At 37.7% G+C, this 21,401-nt stretch overlaps 1 protein-coding gene across 2 annotated transcripts; it reads right to left on the reverse strand.

Moving 5' to 3' along the window:
* Nucleotides 1–1,175: 1,175 nt before the first annotated feature.
* Nucleotides 1,176–13,062, reverse strand: LOC149242319 (uncharacterized). Of its 2 annotated transcripts, none has more exons than XM_089374207.1 (3): nucleotides 12,679–13,062; nucleotides 4,916–5,598; nucleotides 1,176–3,226 (listed from the first exon to the last, which is right to left on the reverse strand). In XM_089374207.1, exons 2-3 carry the CDS (start codon nucleotides 5,588–5,590, stop codon nucleotides 1,688–1,690), a joined length of 2,214 nt encoding a protein of 737 aa, XP_089230333.1. In that variant the 5' UTR covers nucleotides 5,591–5,598; nucleotides 12,679–13,062; the 3' UTR covers nucleotides 1,176–1,687. The 2 variants fall into 2 exon arrangements, with proteins under 2 accessions (XP_089230333.1, XP_089230334.1); XM_089374208.1 differs by having other exon boundaries at nucleotides 4,916–5,609.
* Between the last annotated feature and the right edge of the window lie 8,339 nt (nucleotides 13,063–21,401).

Genomic DNA, 21,401 nt, shown 5'->3' on the forward strand with positions numbered 1-21,401 from the left:
TTACAATGGAAGGATCTTTCATATATTTACGATTTTGAAAACCAGCCTTCAAAGAATTTGCTTCAACCATAAGTTGAAACTAGAGATGGCTTATGGTACAAACGATTTGAATTACTTGGCACCTGTCTTTTTAATATTATTGTTCTCGTTCTGGGCTTCAAAAACTCAATTTCATTTTACCAATTTGCAACAAAATAACTTGCCTGTTATTATGCAACAGAGATTCTGTTTTATCAATAGCCAAGAGCCTGTAACTCGGATTTCTTCAACAGAAACTCTGATTTTCTTCAACAGAAACTCTGATTTTTCAATAGGCAAGAGCCTGAAAATGATCACGAGGAATTCTGTAACATGGGTTTGGGCAAGAGCCCTAATCAGAGAGTCTGAATGGAAAACTCTGTATATGCTGGAGTGCCCTTTCATACCCTTCTTTTACACAGTGAAAGAAATTTCCACTGTTTACACAAAATGTTAAACACCTAACAAAATAACTTGCCTGTTATTATGCAACAGAGATTCTGTTTTATCAATAGCCAAGAGCCTGTAACTCAGATTTCTTCAACAGAAACTCTGATTTTTCAATATGCAAGAGCCTGAAAATGATCACGAGGAATTCTGTAACATGGGTTTGGGCAAGAGCCCTAATCAGAGAGAGTCTGAATGGAAAACTCTGTATATGCTGGAGTGCCCTTTCATACCCTTCTTTTACACAGTGAAAGAAATTTCCACTGTTTACACAAAATGTTAAACACCTAAAACCCATATAAAGGCCCAAAAGTTATTTCATTTGTTCAGCTTGATGAAATGTTTCATTGAAAGACAAGGCTGATATGCTAGCCTTGTGATAAAAAATAAATTTTCAACTGTGGCCCGAAATTTAACCTTGAGATCACTTGGCTCTCATTTTATCTTGAATGTGCTCCTTTCTCAAATTTTGAGACAATCCCATCAAATACGGAAGCTTCTTCAATCACATATGGATGGAATTCAATTAATGATTCATTAACATCTCATGTTCAGAACAGATTTAAAAGCTCAGAACACGCATGTTCTGATCATCTACAATGTAACCTCGATTTCTCCTCAGTAATCTGATTTTATAAACAAAGACGTTAAAGCCAATTTCAATCAGATCATTTCAAAATTATGACAGTAATCCGAGCATGAAAGCTATCTGGATTCTGAAGCTCTGGACCTTTATTATATTAAAATTTACAATTTGATGGAGTGCTATGTTCCCTCAATGTGAATGTCATTGCGGAAAATGAACATATCATCAAACCTCAAATCTTATCAAATCTTCTTTGAAGCATAAACTTGGCTAACCGATATAATTTACAAATCTGGCAGAATTTCATTCACTGCCATTCTGGTATTACAAAGCAATGTACAGGTAAGGGTCATTCCATGACCCAAATAAAGAACAAAAGGGCAAAAAAGAATATTATTGACAGCAAGCTATATCGCTCAATCTATAAATTGAGAGATTCCATCATTCTGATGACTGCAGCAAAAGGAAAAAAATTAATCCCTACAATTCAACAATTTGGCAGAAAAGGTCGCATGGTAGGAAATGCAAATTTGACCATATTAGGCAAGAAAACCAAATTGTTAGGATATTTAAAATGTGGAAAATGTCGGCAGGAAAAGACACCAAAAGCCGATTTTTGTTGGGAATGAATTGAAATTAGATTGTTCTGTTTCTGCACTTCTCAGTATCTCTTGCTTCATCTCCAAATAACTCCTTAATCATGCTGCAGGTTGAAACCAACCTGTCAGTGTCTGCCTTTAAACTGGTGACTAATGCAATGTCCCAAAGCTTTGAGTCACTGGGGTCCAGAAGAGAACAGTGGCCATCAATCACAAGCTCTTCTTTGCGAGATAAAAACCCTTTCTGTTTGATGTCTTCACACATGTCATTGACATTATTTATATCCATCTGTTGTCCTTTACAACCTGGTTTGACTTTTTCATCCTCAACAACAGGAAAGCCAGCATTTCTTATCCAAAAGGGTCCACTTGATTTCTTTTCATGGTTCCATTCATATGACATGCACGAGTCATCTTGCAAATATTGCCCCTCAATAAGATGGAGATCACCATGAATATTATTGTGATCTACATACTCCCATGTGACAGCATCGGTATCTTCATCATGGCTTTCCATAAACTTCTTTTCTTGGTCACCAAAATCAATGTTGTGATTGCTTCTATAGGTTGTCTGTCCTTCCAACATGGAACTTATTGCCATTTCATCGTCCTCTTCCGTTGTATCTGTCGTTTCATCATCTGATCCTGCAACCAATTCATCACCTTCTGACGCATCAGATTCATCCACTGAATCATCATCCTCCTCAGTCATCAAGAGTCTCTCACTCATTCCATTTTCCGAGTTTGTACAATCTGCTTCATCATCATCACTGTCAATGTTATCTGGGTCTAACCTATTCTGAAAAGCCCGTCGACGCAGTACAAACACATTGAAATAGTAACTGACCAGCTCCTTTTTGCTTCTTGATGGAAAGGCCACGGATAGATAATTCCAAAAATTCTTGTTTGATGATATGGGATTCATATTCACAAGATCCTGAAAGGTTTGTTCCTCCTCTTTTGTCCATTTTTCTGACACACTTTCACCCATGTCATGAAATCCCCATGAATAGAATGCTTCTCCAAGCTTTAGTTTCAGCATCTCCCGTTCTGCTTCAATATGCTCTTTGACACACCTTATAGAATTTGAGTCTGGACAGTTGCAATATGTAGATCTGCCTTGTCCTACAGCATCCTTGGTAATGATACCATTTGATCCCACAAAGGGCCACACTCGATTGCCAATCAAACCCTGGGAGTATTTGTCATCATCATTTGAGTTAACATCTTGACATGGCTGGGATGACATTCTATCATAGGCATCAGATAGAAACACCCGGGCTTGAGGTCTACATACAGGTAAGTCAGCTTGAAATTCTGGCCCTATAGGAACCTTCTTACGAGAAACATGCTCCAAAGAAAAGCAACCAAGACCTGCACTTGATTCATAGTGAACATAGTGTTCACCTTCACCTTCGCTACAATCAGAGTCTGCATACGTTCTGGAACAAAGGCCCCCACATTCAGCAACAGAAGGTGACGACAAATATTTTTCCATGTTCACAGACCCTTTGCATGCTTGATCCATTGTCTCACAATCAGCCATGTTGTTTTTGAAGCTTGGAGAAACAGAGACCTGGCCAAGAACAAGAAAAAATCAGAGAACAGTTGAGACAAAATATATGATTCTAGCCAAAATATGAAAACAAAAACACAGGAAGATACCGGTATGTAAATAAACAAATTTAGGACATTTCAAAGAACAAAGATTTCTGCTTAGTATGTTTAATGACATAAGTTATTTATTATTAGGTACACAGTCGAAGATGACAGAAGTTAGAACACATAATAAAAGTTAACAAAGAATGTCATCACTGCTCGCTAAATCAAAAGACCCAATAAGTCACAGAGACCCACAATGCCAATTCAACAACCATCGATGAATTCTTGACAAATGAAAATCATCAGAAGACTAACATATACATGGATCTCAAATCTCGAACAAAAGCACGGAAAAGGAACTCAGCCTATTTTTAACATATTGACCATAAGCTTTTCAGTTCTATATTCTTTCAAATCCTTCTAGACCCTTTCCAGATATTCTAACCAGCAGTGCCTTGCCTCATATTAGAGACACATTTGTTGTCAGGCCCTTAAAGCTCTTCTGTAGAGGCTATACACATATTGCCTCCTTTCACCTGCTCTGAGACACTGGGGACAAAAGCACCCAGCAGCCACTTAGTTGGGCAACGAGGACTGTCTACCATTATTACCTCACCCACATCGTCCACGTGCTCGACTGTTCCACGTCAAGGGCTCCTATGACTACCCCAAGATTACTCCCAGGGCCTTATCAGTCTCGGTCAGTCCCTTTCAGTTGGCATTGTGTTGACATCTGCACTGCTGATTCACATACTGAGCAACGCTAACTCCCACTTCCCATCTTCGGGGTTGCACCTTATTTCCAGAGTATGATTCTTTGCTGCCTGTCCTTCACTTTTCGACGGTTTACTCTTTCGATACTAGCCCTCTTGTGGCCTTACCAGTCCAGGCCACAAGAGGGCTAGTATCGAGAACCTTCAAGATTCAACCCTATTCACTTTTGCTCTTCAAAAATGCAGAGAACGTTTTGAACTCAAACATTGAAAGCTTGGCTTATGTGGCATATTTGCAAAATCGGAAACAATACCTTGGCTAGACAACTTATTAAAGAAACGAACAAAATCCCGATTAACTCTGGCCTTTAAGTATCAATTTGGACTCCTATTAATGACATTCTCACCAGGAACAGATAAATCGTGGTTTTTCAGAACCCAATCTTATCTGTTTATTCTCAATCTAATATAACTGCCTATGAACCCTCAATTTCTGAGTTGCTCCACAAAAAATCTTCCTCATATCCCTGCTTTGTATCTCTGATTTGCCATCACTCTCTCCCCTTTAAATGTATCCATAAAACTAGTTTTCTGTAAATTTATGTTAGTGCCAATTCGTGTGCTCTTTGGAGAAAAATACAGATTGAAGAATTGAAGGTAGTGTAGAAAGCTACACAAAAAAATACTCTGTTTTATGGCTTTACTTTTAGTTGTCCAAACAGTGCAATGCTTTACTTTTTGTTTATCATACCTTATATTGCTCTGGATGCATGTCATTGGAAAAGTACTTTGCATTGATAATTATATATCAATTAGATTATGAGATACGTGCCACTAATTGAAATTAACTTCCATAAAAAAAAATAAAAAATTATATTATATATAGATTACAAAATAAAATAAAATATTGGGTATTCTACCATGTAAGATTGAATATAAAACAAGCATACCGGGTCAAAATCCAGATCTTCTGGAACTCTACACCTGCTGTTGCCAACATTTGATACCGATTTGCATGTTTCCATGTCCTTAGCCTGATGTCCAATGGAGACCTTCTCATGCATTTGGATGCCATATTCACACATAATGGAACCACCGATAGCTCCATTAGGTAACACTGCCTCCGCTACTTCTTCAGTTGGCATGTCAAATCGATACTCTGTGCATTTTTCATGTTTGAGACTGCAAACGCTAATCTGACTATCTTTAAGTTCAGCTTCTGTGGTGATAGCATGTTCCAGCCTCTTTGAGAAACTATTAAAAGTTTCTTTGTGAGTTGTTATAGATTGCAGACATGTGCCCAATGCAGAAACATTGTTCTCGGTCTTCACAACTTCCACTAGCTTCTCTTCTAATTCATCCTTCTCTAAAGAAGTATCGTCATTACAACTGTTGCTATTAGCAAGGCTTGTAACACCAGAAGAACTCAGTGATTCATCCGCACACAATTTTTGCAAGTTGTCTGGTTGTACACGTTCTTGTAGACATGTTTTGCTAGAAAATTTACATGGAACGAACTCAAGTCCAACTGTTTGGTCAAGATCATATTCCAATGGCTTTTGGTATTTAGCAGGTTGATGAACTTTTCCATTTTCAAGAACTCGTTTGTTTGGTTTGAGAACCATGGTTGGACCTGCACAGTAACTGCCTCATGCCTCAACAATCCAATACAATAAAAACTAAGACCTTTAAGAATATGATAAATTAAAGATTAAAAATGTCTAGATCTGAGTGTAAATGAGTTTCCTAGTCTCTAATCTCACCAAAAGACAACAAATGTTTCACAAATATAACTTTGATTTGCTAAATATATATTACACTGTAAATTGCACCATTTTCTCTGGAAAAATAAATTACTATTTTCAATATCAACAATTCCACAATATACAAATACCCAAAACTATAAAAGTTGATTGATCAAATACGTGACAGATACTCTTATAGTGAATATAACACTTCATTGATACATTAAAACCTGTATAACTCTGCCTTAGTATTAAAATATATGTCAAGTAGGCATTATTACGTCTGCTTTAATAATAGGAAAAAAAAGGGCAATGGCCTTTATAATAGGAAAATAAGCAAACGGCAACGAGTGTTTAAATGCAAGGTACACTAAACAAGGTAAATCAAGTTCATCACAATATTTTCTATACAAATCTTTTTTGAATAAAAGATTACATTAAAATTAGGGAATAAACTGGGTCCATCACTGACATAGTGTGATTGGATCTTGAGGATTTCATTCTGTAAGGCGGCCAATGTCCAAAACTTGGCAGTAGGCAGGAGGAGACACCCAAAAAAAAACCAATCATGTCAAAGGTTGGTGTGGCCCGGGCCAGGTGCAATCCTTGAGTGATTAAGAGCTTATATGCCACTGGGTCACAGTTTTTTTAGACCACAGGCTTAGTCCCACAAGTCACAGACATACTAGCAAACAAAAAAAATATTTAAATAAAAAAGGAGAAAAACATTAGCCAGCCCAAAAAAAAATTAAAAATAGAGAAACAAATTAAACAAGAATAATTAATTTAATTAAAAATTTAGAAAAACAAACAAAAAATAATAATAATAATAATAAAAACATTGCCATCCCATAGATTGGGCCCACCATTGCTTATCCCACCACCTTCAGCTCATTAACCACGCTGACAACAATTACTCATCCTATCCCAAACGTAACAGTAGAAATATCATTTGAGTTCCTGATTTAATTAAAAAAGAAGCACAGAGCAATGGCCTTTATAGGAAAAGAAGCCAAGAGCAATGAATGCTTAAACGCAAGGTACACTACACAAGGTATATCAAGTGCCTCGCAATAATTCCTAAACAGATCCTTTTTGAGTAAAACGTTGCGTTAAAATTAGAGAATAAACTGGCCCCATCAGTGCATATTCCATGTCAAATTCCAGTGTGTCCACTAGATTGACTGAATTTTGAGAGTTTTGTTCTGTAAGGCTGCCAAGGTTTGAAACTTGCAGCAATCAGGTGGAGACACCAAAAAAAACAGCCATGTTCAAGTGTCAGTGTGGCCCAGGCCAGGTGCAAGCCCCGAGTGATTCTGACTGTGTAGATGTCCCTGGGTCACAGTTTCTTACACCATAGGCTTAGTCCCACGAGTCACTAACAGAGTAGCATTACACCACAGGCTTAGTCCCACAAGTCACTAACAGAGTAGCATTACACCGCAGGCTTAGTCCCACAAGTCATTGACAGAGTAAGCAAACAAAAAAATTATAAACAGAGAAAACTAGAAAGAGAACCAACCAAAAATTTAAATAAATTTAAATAACCAAAAAAATACATTTCTTATCCCACCTTTAGCTCATTAACCATGCTGACAACAATTAATCTATCCCAAACGTAACAGTAGAAATATCATTCGAGTTCCCTGGGTATGAATTATGATTTCTTAGGATTCTCTCACAAGAGTGTCTGATTTAAACGTGAAGATGAATCTTAACACCTGCTTGTCATGATTTGTACACTAGAAAGCCTAACAACACCCACATCTTTTCTTCGAAAAACAGAAAGATTCTAAGATTTCCGTTAAGTTGGTCAAAACATCTGCTCTCCACCTATTTGCATCTTAATATCAAATGAACTGCTTCAAACAAATCCTCAATCATTTTTTCATACCGAGAACTCAAAATAACTTGAAATAGAGTTATGCATATCATTGCTCGTCCAAACTACAGGCATGGCCCTCCAAAGCAGTGACTCGACTTTTCAATTCCTTGAGAATAGGATAGAAATACAGGGATTTCTAAGTCAGTTTGTCAGATCATCTCTATCCTCCACCTGTTCTCATCGTAAAATCAATACAAAATGCCTCAAAGAAATTACATCAGACACCTCACCGTAATCACATGTGACCAAATATAGCAAACTACCAAGATAAAAACTAGATGGAAAGGACTATGACTGCATATCTTGGAGTAATCATCCATATCATCACCAAAATTTGAATAATAAGTTATTCCAAGTGCCCATTGGTCGCACTTCCACAAATTACCAAATTATCTGAGGCCTCATCTCTTCACTGACCATTTACCTTTATATATTCAGCAAACATACCTACAGGTTTACCTAATCTACTGCTGGTTGTTACCCCAGGCACCTACCTGAACCACACTCCACTAGTGCAACTGAATTTCGAGGGTTTCATTCTGTAAGGCAGCCAAGGAGACGCCCAAAAAACAACCATGTTAAGACTCAAGAGTTGGTGATGCCCAGGCTAGATACAATCCCTGGGTGATTTTGAGTCTTGACAGACTATATGCCCCTGGGTCACAGTGTCTTTAGACCACAAGCTAATGCCAGAAGTCATAGACACTAGCAAACAAAAAAATAAAGAAAAAAGATCATTGCCTATCCCATAGACTGGGCCCACCATTGCCTATCGCACCTTCAGCTCATTAACCATGATGACAATAATTATTCATGCTATCCCAAACGTGATAGTGGAAATATCATTTGAGATCCTTGGGTATGAACCATCCAAATGTGTCAGTGGAAATATTATTTGAGTTCCTTGAGTACGAATCATGATTTCATAGAATTCACTCACATGGAGTTTCACCCACAAATGTTTCTTGATGTGATTATTGCCTAAATTTTTTTCTTAGAAACTGAAGACGCATCACAACACCTGGTTGTCATGATTTCTACACTAGCAAGCCTATGAAAACCCAAACCTTTTCAACACCTGGTTGTCATGATTTGTACACTAGCAAGCCTATGAACACCCAACCCTTTTCGTATTCAAAACTCAAGTAACTTAATAAATACAAGAAATTTGCCTTGCATTTGCAGTCTAGACTCTAAAATACAGTCCAAGTCATGTCTTCAATTCTTCGAAAGACAGATTCTAGCATAGTTTTAGTTAAGTTTTGCATCTTAAAATCAAATGAAATGCCTCTCCTAAATCATTTTCATACCAAGAACTCAAAATAACTTGAAGTAGAGTTATGCATGTCACTGCTAACACATACTACAGTTATGGCCCTCCAAAGCATTTTAGTTAAGTTTTTTGCATCTTAAAATCAAATGAAATGCCCCAACAAATCGTAAATCATTTTCATACCGAGAACTCAAAATGATTGAAGTAGAGTTATGCACGTCACTGCTAACACAAACTACAGTTATGGCCCTCCAAAGCAATGCCTCGACTCTTCAATTCTTGGAGAAAATGATAAAAATACAGGGATTTCTAATTGAGTTGATCAGATCATCACTATCCTCCATCTGCTCTTCAATTCTTGGAGAAAATGATAAAAATACAGGGATTTCTAATTGAGTTGATCAGATCATCACTATCCTCCATCTGCTCTCATCTTAAAATCAAAACCAAAATGCCTCAAGAGAATTGCATCAGACACCTCACCGGAATCACATGTGACCAAATATAGCATAATACCAAGACAGATTCTAGCATTTTTAATTAAGTTTTGCATCTTAAAATCAAATGAAATGGCTCAACAAATCCTAGACCATTTTCATACAGAGAACTCAAAATGACTTGAAGTAGAGTTATGCATGTTACTGCTCACCCAAACTACAGTTATGGCCCTCCAAAGCAATGACTCGACTCTTCAATTCTTGGAGAAAAGGTTCTTGGAGAAAAGGATAGAAATAAAGGGATTTCTAATTGAGTTGATCAGATCATCACTATCCTCAATCTGCTCCCATCTTAAAATCAAAACCAAAATGCCTCAAGAGAATTGCATCAGATACCTCACCGGAATCACATGTGACCATAGAACTAGATTGAAAGGAATAGAACTTTAAATTATGCATAATAAATTCACCAATAGAACCTTGATTTGACAAAAATTGGTTGAAGAACAATAATTACATAAGACTCCACTTGGGCTAAAAGATTAAACTAATAGCTTGGCATACATACAATAGTTAACACTGCACCTTAACAAGAGCTAAGGGTAAATAATAATTGGATGAAGAAAATAATTACAGAAGACTCCACTTGGACAAAAAGCTTAAACACAACCAACAGATCAATATATATGGCATATATACAACAAGACTGCACCTTAACAAGGGCAAAGGGTAAGTCAAACTTTATAATCCAGTTTGCCAACCATAACACCTGACCTACTTTCGTGAATGCCCAGAAACTGGTAGTAAAACTGGTTGACCCAATATATTATAAAAAAGTTCAATGTAGAATATAATAATGAAAATGAGGAAACTCACAATAGAAGCATGAATACGAAATCAACAACTCTAAGCAGTCTGCCAGACATTGGCCAGCAGCAAGTTGGAGCACTTGCCATAATGACAATCCAAGCTCAAAACCTAATGAGCATCTCTGTTATATTGGGGACCGGGGTTAAGAGAGTCTTTCTAATGTGGTAACGGTGCTGCCTATGCTAAAGTGATCGTTTGCAAATTCGCAGATGAGGCCTGGTCCAAGTCATGAGTGACTTAAACTACTCTACACTTGTTGACGAGGAGGTAAAGATAGAACATAAACTACTGCATCACAAATAGTTTTGCTATCACCCTTAAACCACTAGTAAGCTCTCTATTTCTATAACAAGATATATTCTACAAACTTCACTCATCTATATCAAATAAAGACCTTGACACATTGACATCAAGTAATCTAAACCCTATAAATCAACTTGATTGATAATTATCTAAATACAACGAGCAAACCACTCCAAAAACTGACATGATATTAAAACCCTTACCAAGAGTAGCTATGAAAATATGTAAGCATTGATTCTGTATTAAAAACTCAACATCATACTCCCACATGTAGCCGAAGAGAGAAAACTAGTCCCACCATAGAACTAATGAGACGATGCTATTGTACTCCCAAAATAGGCTTTCATTATCATTAAATATTTAAAATAATAATAGTAATTATAAAAATTATAAAAAGCTTTATTTTAAAATATGCTTTAAGATTTTATTAATAAAGGAATTTATATGTCAATTGGGTTTTTTTGGGTGGTTGGGAAGAATGATTGTTATTCTCTCCACCTAAATTCAATTCTGGAAAGTGACATGTTAAACTTTGTTGTAATGGCTTTCAGCCTTGTTATTGAGTCTGAGCAGTCCCTCAAAGATTGAAATTTATATATATATATATATATATATATATTCCCACATCAAGTATAAAGATATTTCTCCTGGGAGGAAGAAAAAAACTTACCACCAATAAATACATATATATGAATTAGCATGCTCAGGAGTGAACGAACAGATGAAGGTGAATTAGCCGTTTGGAAGAATTTAATGTAATAAATAGATTAAATTGAGTTAGCTGATAGGAAAGACTTTATCTAATAGATCATTGTGATGAAAGGGGAAGAGATTATTTGGGGGTTGGGGTCAGGAAGTGAGGATCGAGTCAAATAATAAGTAATTCTTCAAGAGTTAATAGATAATTTATTATATATTCATTAAATGATTAAGAAAGAATATGTAGTAGTTAGAAATCTCTAAATTGTCTAAGAAAATTATGGATAAGATTGATGTCAGATTAGAGGAAAATTTAATTGGGAAAGGCGATATAAATAAAAAAATAATAACAATTTTCATTATAAGAAATAAATTAACAAGAATAAGAATGAAAACGTAAAAATGAAGGACAGAAAAGTACAATGAACATAACAATATTCCAGTATTAGAAAAAGATGAATAAATTAAAGCAATAATAAAATTTAGGATAAGGAAATAACAATAAAATCAGAAAGGAAATTTATGATTTTATGAATAAAAATAAAATTGAAGTGAATTGAAAACTGAACTTAAAAAAAAAAAAAAAAATAGAATGAAACAAAGATATCAATAAATAAAAAAGATTATTATATTTATAGCTAACTGTAAAAAGCTACACATTCGAAAACTTAAGAAGATAATAGCTCTTTAGGGGAAATGATAAATTAATAGTCATGACTTGTTAAATAACATCGAAATCTTACCTGATTTATTTTCGGTAAATAACAATTATTTTGATTTATTTTCGGTAAATAATAAATATATTTTCATCGTAGCTAGTCAACTATTTCTGTAAGTAAAATTACTGCGAAAATAGTGCTAAATTTTTTATCTGTAAATAATAAGTAGAATTATAAAAAAATAAATAATTTTTAATTTTTTAATTATATATATTAACTTTTATTTAATAATATCTAAAATTATTTGTATCTGGTAAAAATATTGCGATTGCAAAATTAAGAGCTTATAATTATAATAGAAAAAAAAAATATACATGTAGAAAAAATACAGGAAAAATAGATCCAAGAAATCATGGCGTCTAACGACCGCACAGTCAAAATAAAAAAAGACGGACAAAATTCAGATGCACGACTAAATTCAAAATAAAATAACGAGGCCCTGATGCAAATCAAACCCTAATAAAAACTTCCCCGTTCGAACAATCTTCGAACAATCAAAGGGGATCGGATCGAAAGAAACGAAATACAGAACCGTAAAAACCCTACGCCGGCCAAATCAAACAAACCCTACCTTCACAACCCTAGTTTCGTTCGATCAAGGGTTTCTAGCAACGGCAATGGAAGAAACTCATTCCCAAAACAACATCCATGGCCATACGAACACACAAACTAAAAACCCTCGCGATACAGAAAAAACCCACAATAATCGAACCCTAGACATTCGACGGAACATAGAATCAGATGGAATCAACACAATTCTGAGGCGGCACATGGATTGTTACCTCGAAATCGAACCCCGATCAACGAATTTGGAAGCCGTGCAGGACCGCCGACGCCTTCGAAGAACCAAGATTCGAAACCCCGGGGGCCCAAATTCTAAAACGGCAAAGGGCAAAATTACTATCAATCGATAGAGGGGAATGAAAGCCAATCGTCGGAGCAGTCTTTAGAACACGTGATCTGAGAGATCGGACCAGAACAGCTTCGAATCGAAGCCTGCAAAGATCCGTAGGGTATGACGAAATAAGGGTTTGTATGATCTTGTATTGTATCAGGTAGGGCGTGAATGCCGGCTATCCAAAAATATCCCGAACCCAATGTTCACATTGAAAACCCGATATTGTCGCTCCCCGTTCTAATCGAACAGTTTTAAGGTTGTTCACCACGCCCTTTGCCTTTGGTCTGTTATTATAAATTATTCAGAGTGGATTTGGGGTTCTACGTGTACACGTGGACAGGGCTGATTTGGACGGATGTGTTCTTGGTAATAACTCACGTGTTTTCCACCTGGGTTCCAGGGTTAAACACTTGCCACATCATCTTCTCCGTGTTGACTGGGTTAGGTTTGCCTCGTTATCTCCCATGTTGACTTTGTTAAAAGTTGCCCCGTCATTTCCTCAGTGTTTCCCTGGTAATGTTTTGCTTGGAAGAAACGGTGGGTGGCTTCCTGTCCCTTTTTTAAAGTAGCAGTAAATGTGGATCTTGTATTGTAAGCCAAGGTGGTTAAACACCCATTATTGTGTTATCATGTTGGGAACATAATATGAAGAAATGATTGCATTAAGTCATGTGGTTTCACATGCCCAAAAACAATATCTAACCACTTATAACAACAATGGAATGTAGAGTGTATTTAAGTTATTATATATATATATATATATATATATATTTTTGGAGTTGCGTTCATGTATCTATTCATAATAGACATCAAAATATTTATTTTATAATATATTTTAAATTGTTAGAAAATTCAGGAGGAGAACTAGGTAATGGCTCTGTTTTATAATACATTTTAAATTGTTGGAAAACCCAGGAGGAGAACTGGGTAATGGATCTGTCTAATGTTTTGCATGGTTAACTGGGTAATGGATCTGTCTAATATTTTGCATGGTTACTCCATCCATCCTAATCATTAGGATGGATGGAGTAACCATGCGAAAAGTTGGACAGATTATAAATCCATTACCCAGTTTTCATAAGTGTGTAAATCTCAAATCTCTTACATCTTATATATATATATATATATATATATATATATATATATATATATATTAAATTGTAACTTTATTTTAAATTATTATTATTACGATTTATTATGCAATGATTTAATATATAAATTAAATATAGATACATTTAAAAAAAACAAGATTTACCCTCCTAATTATGGAGATTTTTAACTTATAAAATATGTTTTGTTACAATACCATGGTTTATCAATACTACATATTCAAAAATAAGAATCATTTCATATAACATTTTTATAATAAATCAATTTAATGAAAATGGTAAAAAAGACATAATTACTTTTAAAATAAATCTCAAACTTTGATTAGTGACTACTACTAAAATTATTCTAGAGTCTTCCATGGAGATTAAATTCCTATCATCCACCTAATAACTAGCGCAGCCATATAAATTAAATGGTTGCTAAACATCCATATGCATTGAAACACTTCATGTTGCATCTCACATTAAAAAAAAAAATTAAATTATTTTATTTTAAATTATTATTATTGGGCCCACTATAATAGAGATGTTAAAATAAAATAAAAATAACCCTATGTTAAAATAAAAATTCTAAGTTATTATTTTTATTTTTATTAATTTTTGTTGGGTAGTTAAGGTAAACTTAACTTCCCCGATGGAGGTGAGGTCTTTGCAACACGTAGAGGAGGAGCCTCATGTGTGAATACAAGTGGAGTGGGGGTGAGGGACAAACTCTATGTCTATAAAGTTGTGATTCGAAGACAAGCGTAAAATAACTGCATTACTAAAAAATTCGGTCGAAAGGGATAGTAAGGATGCCAATGAGACAAGATAGGAAACTTCATGGGTGGTGGTAGAAAACTAGTTTCAATTTCCAATTTTGTGACCTCTGGCGTGGGCACGATGATGTTTAGTGGATTGGTGGGTGGTCTCTGTGAGGCGAATTGGGAAGCTGGTTGCCGACCCCAGGGGAAGTTGCACTCATGCATCAACGACTTTTTCTTCGTCTTTCTTTCAATTGTTTGTGCTGGTGTGGTGGGCGGCGTATTTGGTTTCTCTGGTGGTGGTCGTCTTTTTTAGGTTGTGGGTAGTGGTATTGTGTTTCTCTCGTGTGGTGGGTAGTGGAATTTGGTTCCTCTAACAATGGTGTTTAGTTTCTCTGGTGGGGAGTCTGACCTATGGATTTTGAACATGATAGCTCATCATCTCTGCGAATTATGAAACCCCTTGTGCGGCGTGGGCATTCCCCCTCCCCAACCACCCTTGGCCCTATGGGTGTGGCAGACTTGGCAATTGCCACTACGGCTTCCCGCCGGGGTGGCAAGACCATTGGACGTGCGTGACTAGTTAGTGTGGGAGCGCGTGGAGGTCGTGGAGGAGGTAAATGAGGTACCAGTAGGGGTGGTGGTACACGGTTTAGAAGCCAAGTCGTCGGGGTGGAGGAACCAAGGGGTGACAAGGAGAATCGTGGGTTTGTTCAAGTCGAAGCGAATGAAGGGTAGGGTATCCAACATTTCTTCTTGGAGAACTATCAAGCACTTATCAATAGCCTGATGGAAAGAGTGGACACAACTGAGAGAGTCTGTCGCAAGGAGCATGCAGAGCAGATGGCAACGTTGGACCGAATGCATTATTTTCAGTGCCAAGTCTGGGAGAGACTTGTGGTGGTTTGGCGAGGCCAAAATCAACTAACTAAGAACATTAGGGGAATTTTGAGGTCTAAAATGGGCCTCATAAGAAAAATGCACAACCAAAATAAATTTTATAAGAGCTAATAGGATTAAAGATGTATGTGAACCATGGGGGATGATTCACCATTTTTGGAGTAAAAAAATAAAAAGTTAAAAAAATAATAAAACAATAAAACTACTTTTTCAACTTGTATTTTCAACTTATCTCCCTAAGGTTTTACTCAAATTTCAAGTGGGAGTACTCATTTGATGCAAAATTTGATTCCTCATCCAAGGAGTACCCATGTTGCATACTTTTGATGGACCCTGCTACACAGAAAATGAGAAGTACATGAAAAAACATGATTGCAATCACGTTATCACGTTTTTTCATGTATTTCTCATTTTTCATTTAGTAGGATTCATTGAAAGTATGCAACATGGGTACTCCTCGAATGAGGAATCGAATTATGCATCCAACGAGTGTTGTTGCTTGAAATTTGAGTAAACCCATAGGGAGATAAGTTGAAAATACGAGTTCAAAAAGTAGTTTTTTCTTTTTTCCCTGTAAAATTTGACAATATAATCTAATCATATTTTATTATTTCCACTATTATTTTATAATTTCCTTAGGAGGCCCATTTTAGACCTCAAAATTCCCCTAATGAGTAAAAAAATTGGAGACTTGGTTGACGCACTTTAAAGGGCACGTTGAATGTGACTTTCGTCCTCCACTTCCTCCAGGAACAAGCCCAGACAACCCTGCCTCCATCACGTTAGACGACTAGTATGCTCTCTGGTGTTTTTTATGTATTTTGGTGTTTCTGGCCCTACCGTTTATGGATAATGTCCCTAGTTTCCCTTTTGTATTTTTGTCATCTGGTGCAAATTTTGGTCAACAAACCCAGTCAAGGTGAGACCACGTGTTTTCTGAACCACCGAATGTGCTCCTTTTTCCTATATGAATAGAACATTGACTTACAAAAAAAGAAGAAGGTAAACTTAACTTGGTTAAGTTACTAGTGGTTTTTGAGCTCGAGGCTTATGAGAACCCATGGTAGCCTATTTAAAGGGAGGAACTAAACTAGCCTAGATCCATCTTAACTCTAGATCTACCAAGTGCCGAGAAGGATGAAATATCTTTGTCCCTCTTGGGGCTTGGTAAATCCAAAGTTAACATGGATCTAGATTGGTTATTATTAATTATGATACATCTCACATTACCAAAATAACAAACAAACAAATAAATTATAATTTTATTTTAAATTATTACTATTATATATGTGTGTGCGTGTGAATTAAACATATATACATTTCAAAAAACATGTAATACAATTTTTAACTATGGAAATTCACTCTATTTTAATAGGAAGATTTGTAACTTGTTAATGAGCTTTGTTACAATATTATGGGTTAATACTTTGACTTACTAATACCACATTCCCCAAAAACCTTAATTTATGTTCATATAACACATATTCATATGGCATTTTTTTATGAATCAATTTAATTAAAAAGGTAAAAAGGTATAATTTCTTTTGAGAGAAATCACAACCTTTGATTTGTGAATACTATTAAGAATACTCTAAAATATTTCGTGGAGGTTAAATCTCTACCATTCACCTAATAATTATTGGTAATTAAAATTCTAGAAGCTTTATTCCAAACTAAACACCTCTATTAAAGATTGAACTCCATCTAGAAGCCAGAATCGGTCGACCCCTCCCTTCTAGTATGTATGCTTCATTTATCTGCCCGATGCATGGCACATTATTTTGACAAAACAAGAATTGACCTATCATTTGATAAAAGGTTGACTTGAGCCTCCCGTTGGTCGAGCAACTTCATACCTCTCCTTAGTAATCGAGCATGTAAATGCGCCCTGTAGATTTTGCACCTATAATTAAATTAAAATTCTTTAATAGACACACCTATTCACGAATTATTAATTGATAATTACTAGCAATTGCCCTTAAAGGGGCAAAGATACACCAAAGGAATTGAACATGCCTATGATGTCACTACAAGAATGTTGCAGCAAAGGAAAGATAACAACCTAAATGGTGGAGGATGGAGGGGAGGAAATGTGTTCATGCTTGCAATAATCTCACACTTGTGTCGATGCCTGTTTGACAGATGTTGCTCAAACCACTTGGCTAAATCATTTTTTTCCAATCATACCACTATGTCTTAATGTTATATACATATTATATCTAAGCTATAACATGTAAGGTAATGAGGGATGAATGGAAGGCCTGTCGCATCGTTTGCCACAATCATAAACATGTTAACAAATTAGTCATGAAGCGGTCCTCAAAATTTTAATCCCCGCTGCTGCTGCTCTGCGCGTGCGCGCGCCTGAGCCTGCCCTCGGCCCTCGGCCTGTGACTGCGACTGCGACCCTGCTCTTCGATCAGCCTCATGGATCCTCCGGATCCGCCTGGTGGGGATCCGGACATGCAACAAGCTTTTTCCAATCTGGTGAAATCGCTTCCTCAGCAAAGACCAAGGCCAACAGCAACCAAGTTCGTAAAGAAACTAGATGTGTTACAGGAAGTCCATTTGCCTCCGACCATCCCTCGCATGGCAGCCATCTCGCTAGCAGAGAAAGGATTAATCAGTCAATTTACAGGGCTATGGCCCTCACCCAAAACTGTGCAAAGGTGGGTTGAGCGAAACTGGGCAGACAAGGTCCAAGGGAAAATATCCATTAGGTTCTGTGGCAGAGGATACTTTACCTTTCACTTTGAAACTAAGGAGGACAAGGACCTAATCTTTAGAAATGGGCCTTACTTCATGGATTCCAGAGGTCTCTACCTCAACAAATGGACCCCGGATTTCGATCCCGAGCTGGACATTCCAAGTGTTGTTCCTGTTTGGGTCAGGCTCCCCCATCTCCCTCTACACTGCTGGGGAGATGACTCGGTCAAAGCAATAGGGAACGCAGTCGGAAAATACATAGATCGAAGCGAACCCAAGGATAACATGCAAGCCTGCGCGCGGATATGTGTTGAAGTTGATCTGGGACGCGGACTACCGGAAGCAATCAAACTGAAAGTAGACGACTGGTGCCATATCCAACAGCTGGACTACGAGCAGATACCCTTCAAGTGCAAGGTATGTCACGAATATGGACATTTTGCTAATAGATGCCCTAAGCTTATAACTGTAGAATCAATAGAGCAAGAAGGACAATGGGAAACGGTAAAAAGAAAAAAATCGAACCCATCCCTGAAGCATGCAGAATCTGAAACCCCGGGGCCTTCCCAGCAACATCCCTCTCATCCTCAATCATCCCATCAGCAACCCCCCTCATCCTCTCAGCAGCACCCTCCCCATATCCCCTCCTCACCCCCTCGAATCTCTGACCCCTCCATTCCTCCTTCTTCCAATCCCTTTGCAACCCTTTCTGAGGAAGATCCCGAGCAGGATCCCCTTTCATCTGATCAGCATCTCCATACCTCTCCCCCTCATTCTTCTCAGCCCTCTCCTGAATCCAACTCCATAAGGATCACCAGAAGCTCATCAAAGGACCATGGTGCGTCCAGTGACATCCCTAAAAAGCACGGGCCTGGCAGGAAATTGGCTAAGCAACATAGAGAAGAAAGTGCACAGAAAGATATAGCAATGGGATCCCAGACACCTATAGAATCCTACATTCTGGGACACTCGGACAAGGAAAACAACAATAAAGGCAAAGAGAGGCGGGCACCTCTCCATACCACTGGTAAATCATGATGAAGCTGCTATCCTGGAATAGCAGGGGACTAGGGCACCCCTCCAAGAAAGCAGCCCTCAGGGAACTAATTCAAAGTGAAAAGCCTGAAATTATACTCATTCAAGAGACAAAGCTAGATCAGTCTGAAATCAACAGACTCATCAATCAACAAAAGCAATACAGTGGCTGCGTCAGTGAAGCAAGAGGTGCCTCGGGTGGCATTCTAACAATGTGGGAAAATAGTAAATGGAATTGCAGCTTCACCAAAATCCATCAGAACTGGATTAGTGTCAAACTGGAAAGTAAGGAAAATGGAGCAGAGGTAAAAATATACAATGTTTATTCACCAAACCACTACAGGGAAAAAGAAGTATGCTGGAACACTCTGAACACAAATATAGAAGAAGATCATGACAGCAATATTATTCTTGCAGGGGATCTAAACCTGGTCATGCATACCAACGAGAAAAGAGGAGGAAACTTTAGCTCAGATCCATTTAGAAACAGGCTTGAGCATATTATGCAGGAGAAAGATCTGGTAGACATAAAACCTAAGAACAGAAGATACACATGGAGCAACAGGCGATTAGGAGCAGGTAATATTATGGAAAGGCTCGACCGCTTCCTCATCAACATTGCCTTTCTATCCACCTTCTCTACCGGTCAGTCAGACATCCTCAACATCTCAGCCTCGGACCACTATCCAATCACGCTCACCCTGCACAGTCATAGTCAGATTGGACCCCTCCCTTTCAAATACTCTCCCCTTTGGAGCCGAATCCCTGCAGCTAGAGATGCGGTGTGGCAAGCGTGGACCCAGCACGTGGAGGGCTCCCCGACATATATCTGGGAATCCAAGCTGAAGCAAACTAGGCAGGCCCTCAAATCATGGGCAAAGATCAACTACCAGGAACCCGAGCTAGTTAAAAAGGACATCAAAAAACAACTTGAGTTAGTCCAGCAAAATATTGAAGCGTCTGGACTCTCCCAGCAAGCAAAAGAAGATGAGATACGATTGTATACCCAGCTGAGGCAAACAGCTAGAGATGAGGAGATCAAATGGAGGCTAAAGTCAAGACAGTTATGGCTGCGCGAAGGAGATAAAAATACCTCATATTTCCATAAGCAAGCTACAGTCAGGAAGGCAAGGAACACTGTGAGTATAATTAAAGACAGCGAAGGGAAAAGCTACGAGACTCAAGACTCCATTAAAGAAGCAGCAACCGCTCACTTCAAAAATCTACTAACTGAGGATAAGAGCGAGGAGGATTACTCAAGTCTACTTCAATACATGACTAGAGATGTTACCCAAGGAATGAACAGCAAACTCACGCAAGAAATAGAAGAGGAAGAGGTACAAAAAGCAATCTGGAGTCTCCACCCGGACAAAGCTCCAGGTCCTGATGGGTTTCCAATAAGCTTCTACAGAGAGTTCTGGCACCTGATCAAAAAAGACCTCCTAAAGATGATCCGCTGGACCCTTCGGAAAGGCAAACTGGGGGGTTTCACCAACTCAACTTATCTAGCTTTAATCCCTAAAGAGAACAGGCCCTCTACCTTCTCAAGATTCCGGCCCATATCCCTATGCAACTCTGCATACAAAATTATTACAAAAATTTTGTCCTCCAGGCTCAAGCCTCACCTCCCCGTATTAATCTCAGAAAATCAAGGAGGCTTTCTGCCCAATAGACACATCTCTGATTCCATTCTTCTTGTGCAAGAGGCTATACATTCTAGCATAAGTCGAAAGGAGAAAGGCTTTGTCCTAAAACTTGACCTTGCCAATGCCTTTGATAGGGTCAGACACTCCTTTCTGTTTGCAGTATTACACAAAATGGGATTTAACAATACCTTCATTAACATGATCAAAGCTTGCATCTCAAACCCTTGGATCTCCCCTTTGGTTAATGGAAGACCTTGTGCTGCCTTCCAATCCTCCCGAGGCCTCAGACAAGGCTGCCCCCTGTCCCCTTACTTATTTATTCTCATGGCAGAGTCCTTTAGCAAAGCCTTGGACTACAACCGAAGAATTGGCCTAATCACTGGCATCCAATTCGAGCAGGGCACAAAGAACATCAATCATTCCCAATTTGCAGACGACACCCTCTTGATGGGAGGAGCCTCGATCACC

Source organism: Pinus tabuliformis, chromosome 8 (genome assembly GCF_031772625.1).
Source record: "Pinus tabuliformis cultivar Carrire ecotype Pingquan chromosome 8, CPIR1, whole genome shotgun sequence".
NCBI lineage: Eukaryota > Viridiplantae > Streptophyta > Pinopsida > Pinales > Pinaceae > Pinus > Pinus tabuliformis.

What these genes read in the sequence shown, in the direction of transcription:
- LOC149242319 (XM_089374207.1), bottom strand. Translation starts at nt 5,590, where the DNA reads ATGGTTCTCAAACCAAACAAACGAGTTCTTGAAAATGGAAAAGTTCAT. An exon ending in AAGATCTGGATTTTGACCCG is followed by an intron (nt 3,227 to 4,915) that starts GTATGCTTGTTT and finishes GTTCTTGGCCAG; the next exon opens with GTCTCTGTTTCTCCAAGCTT.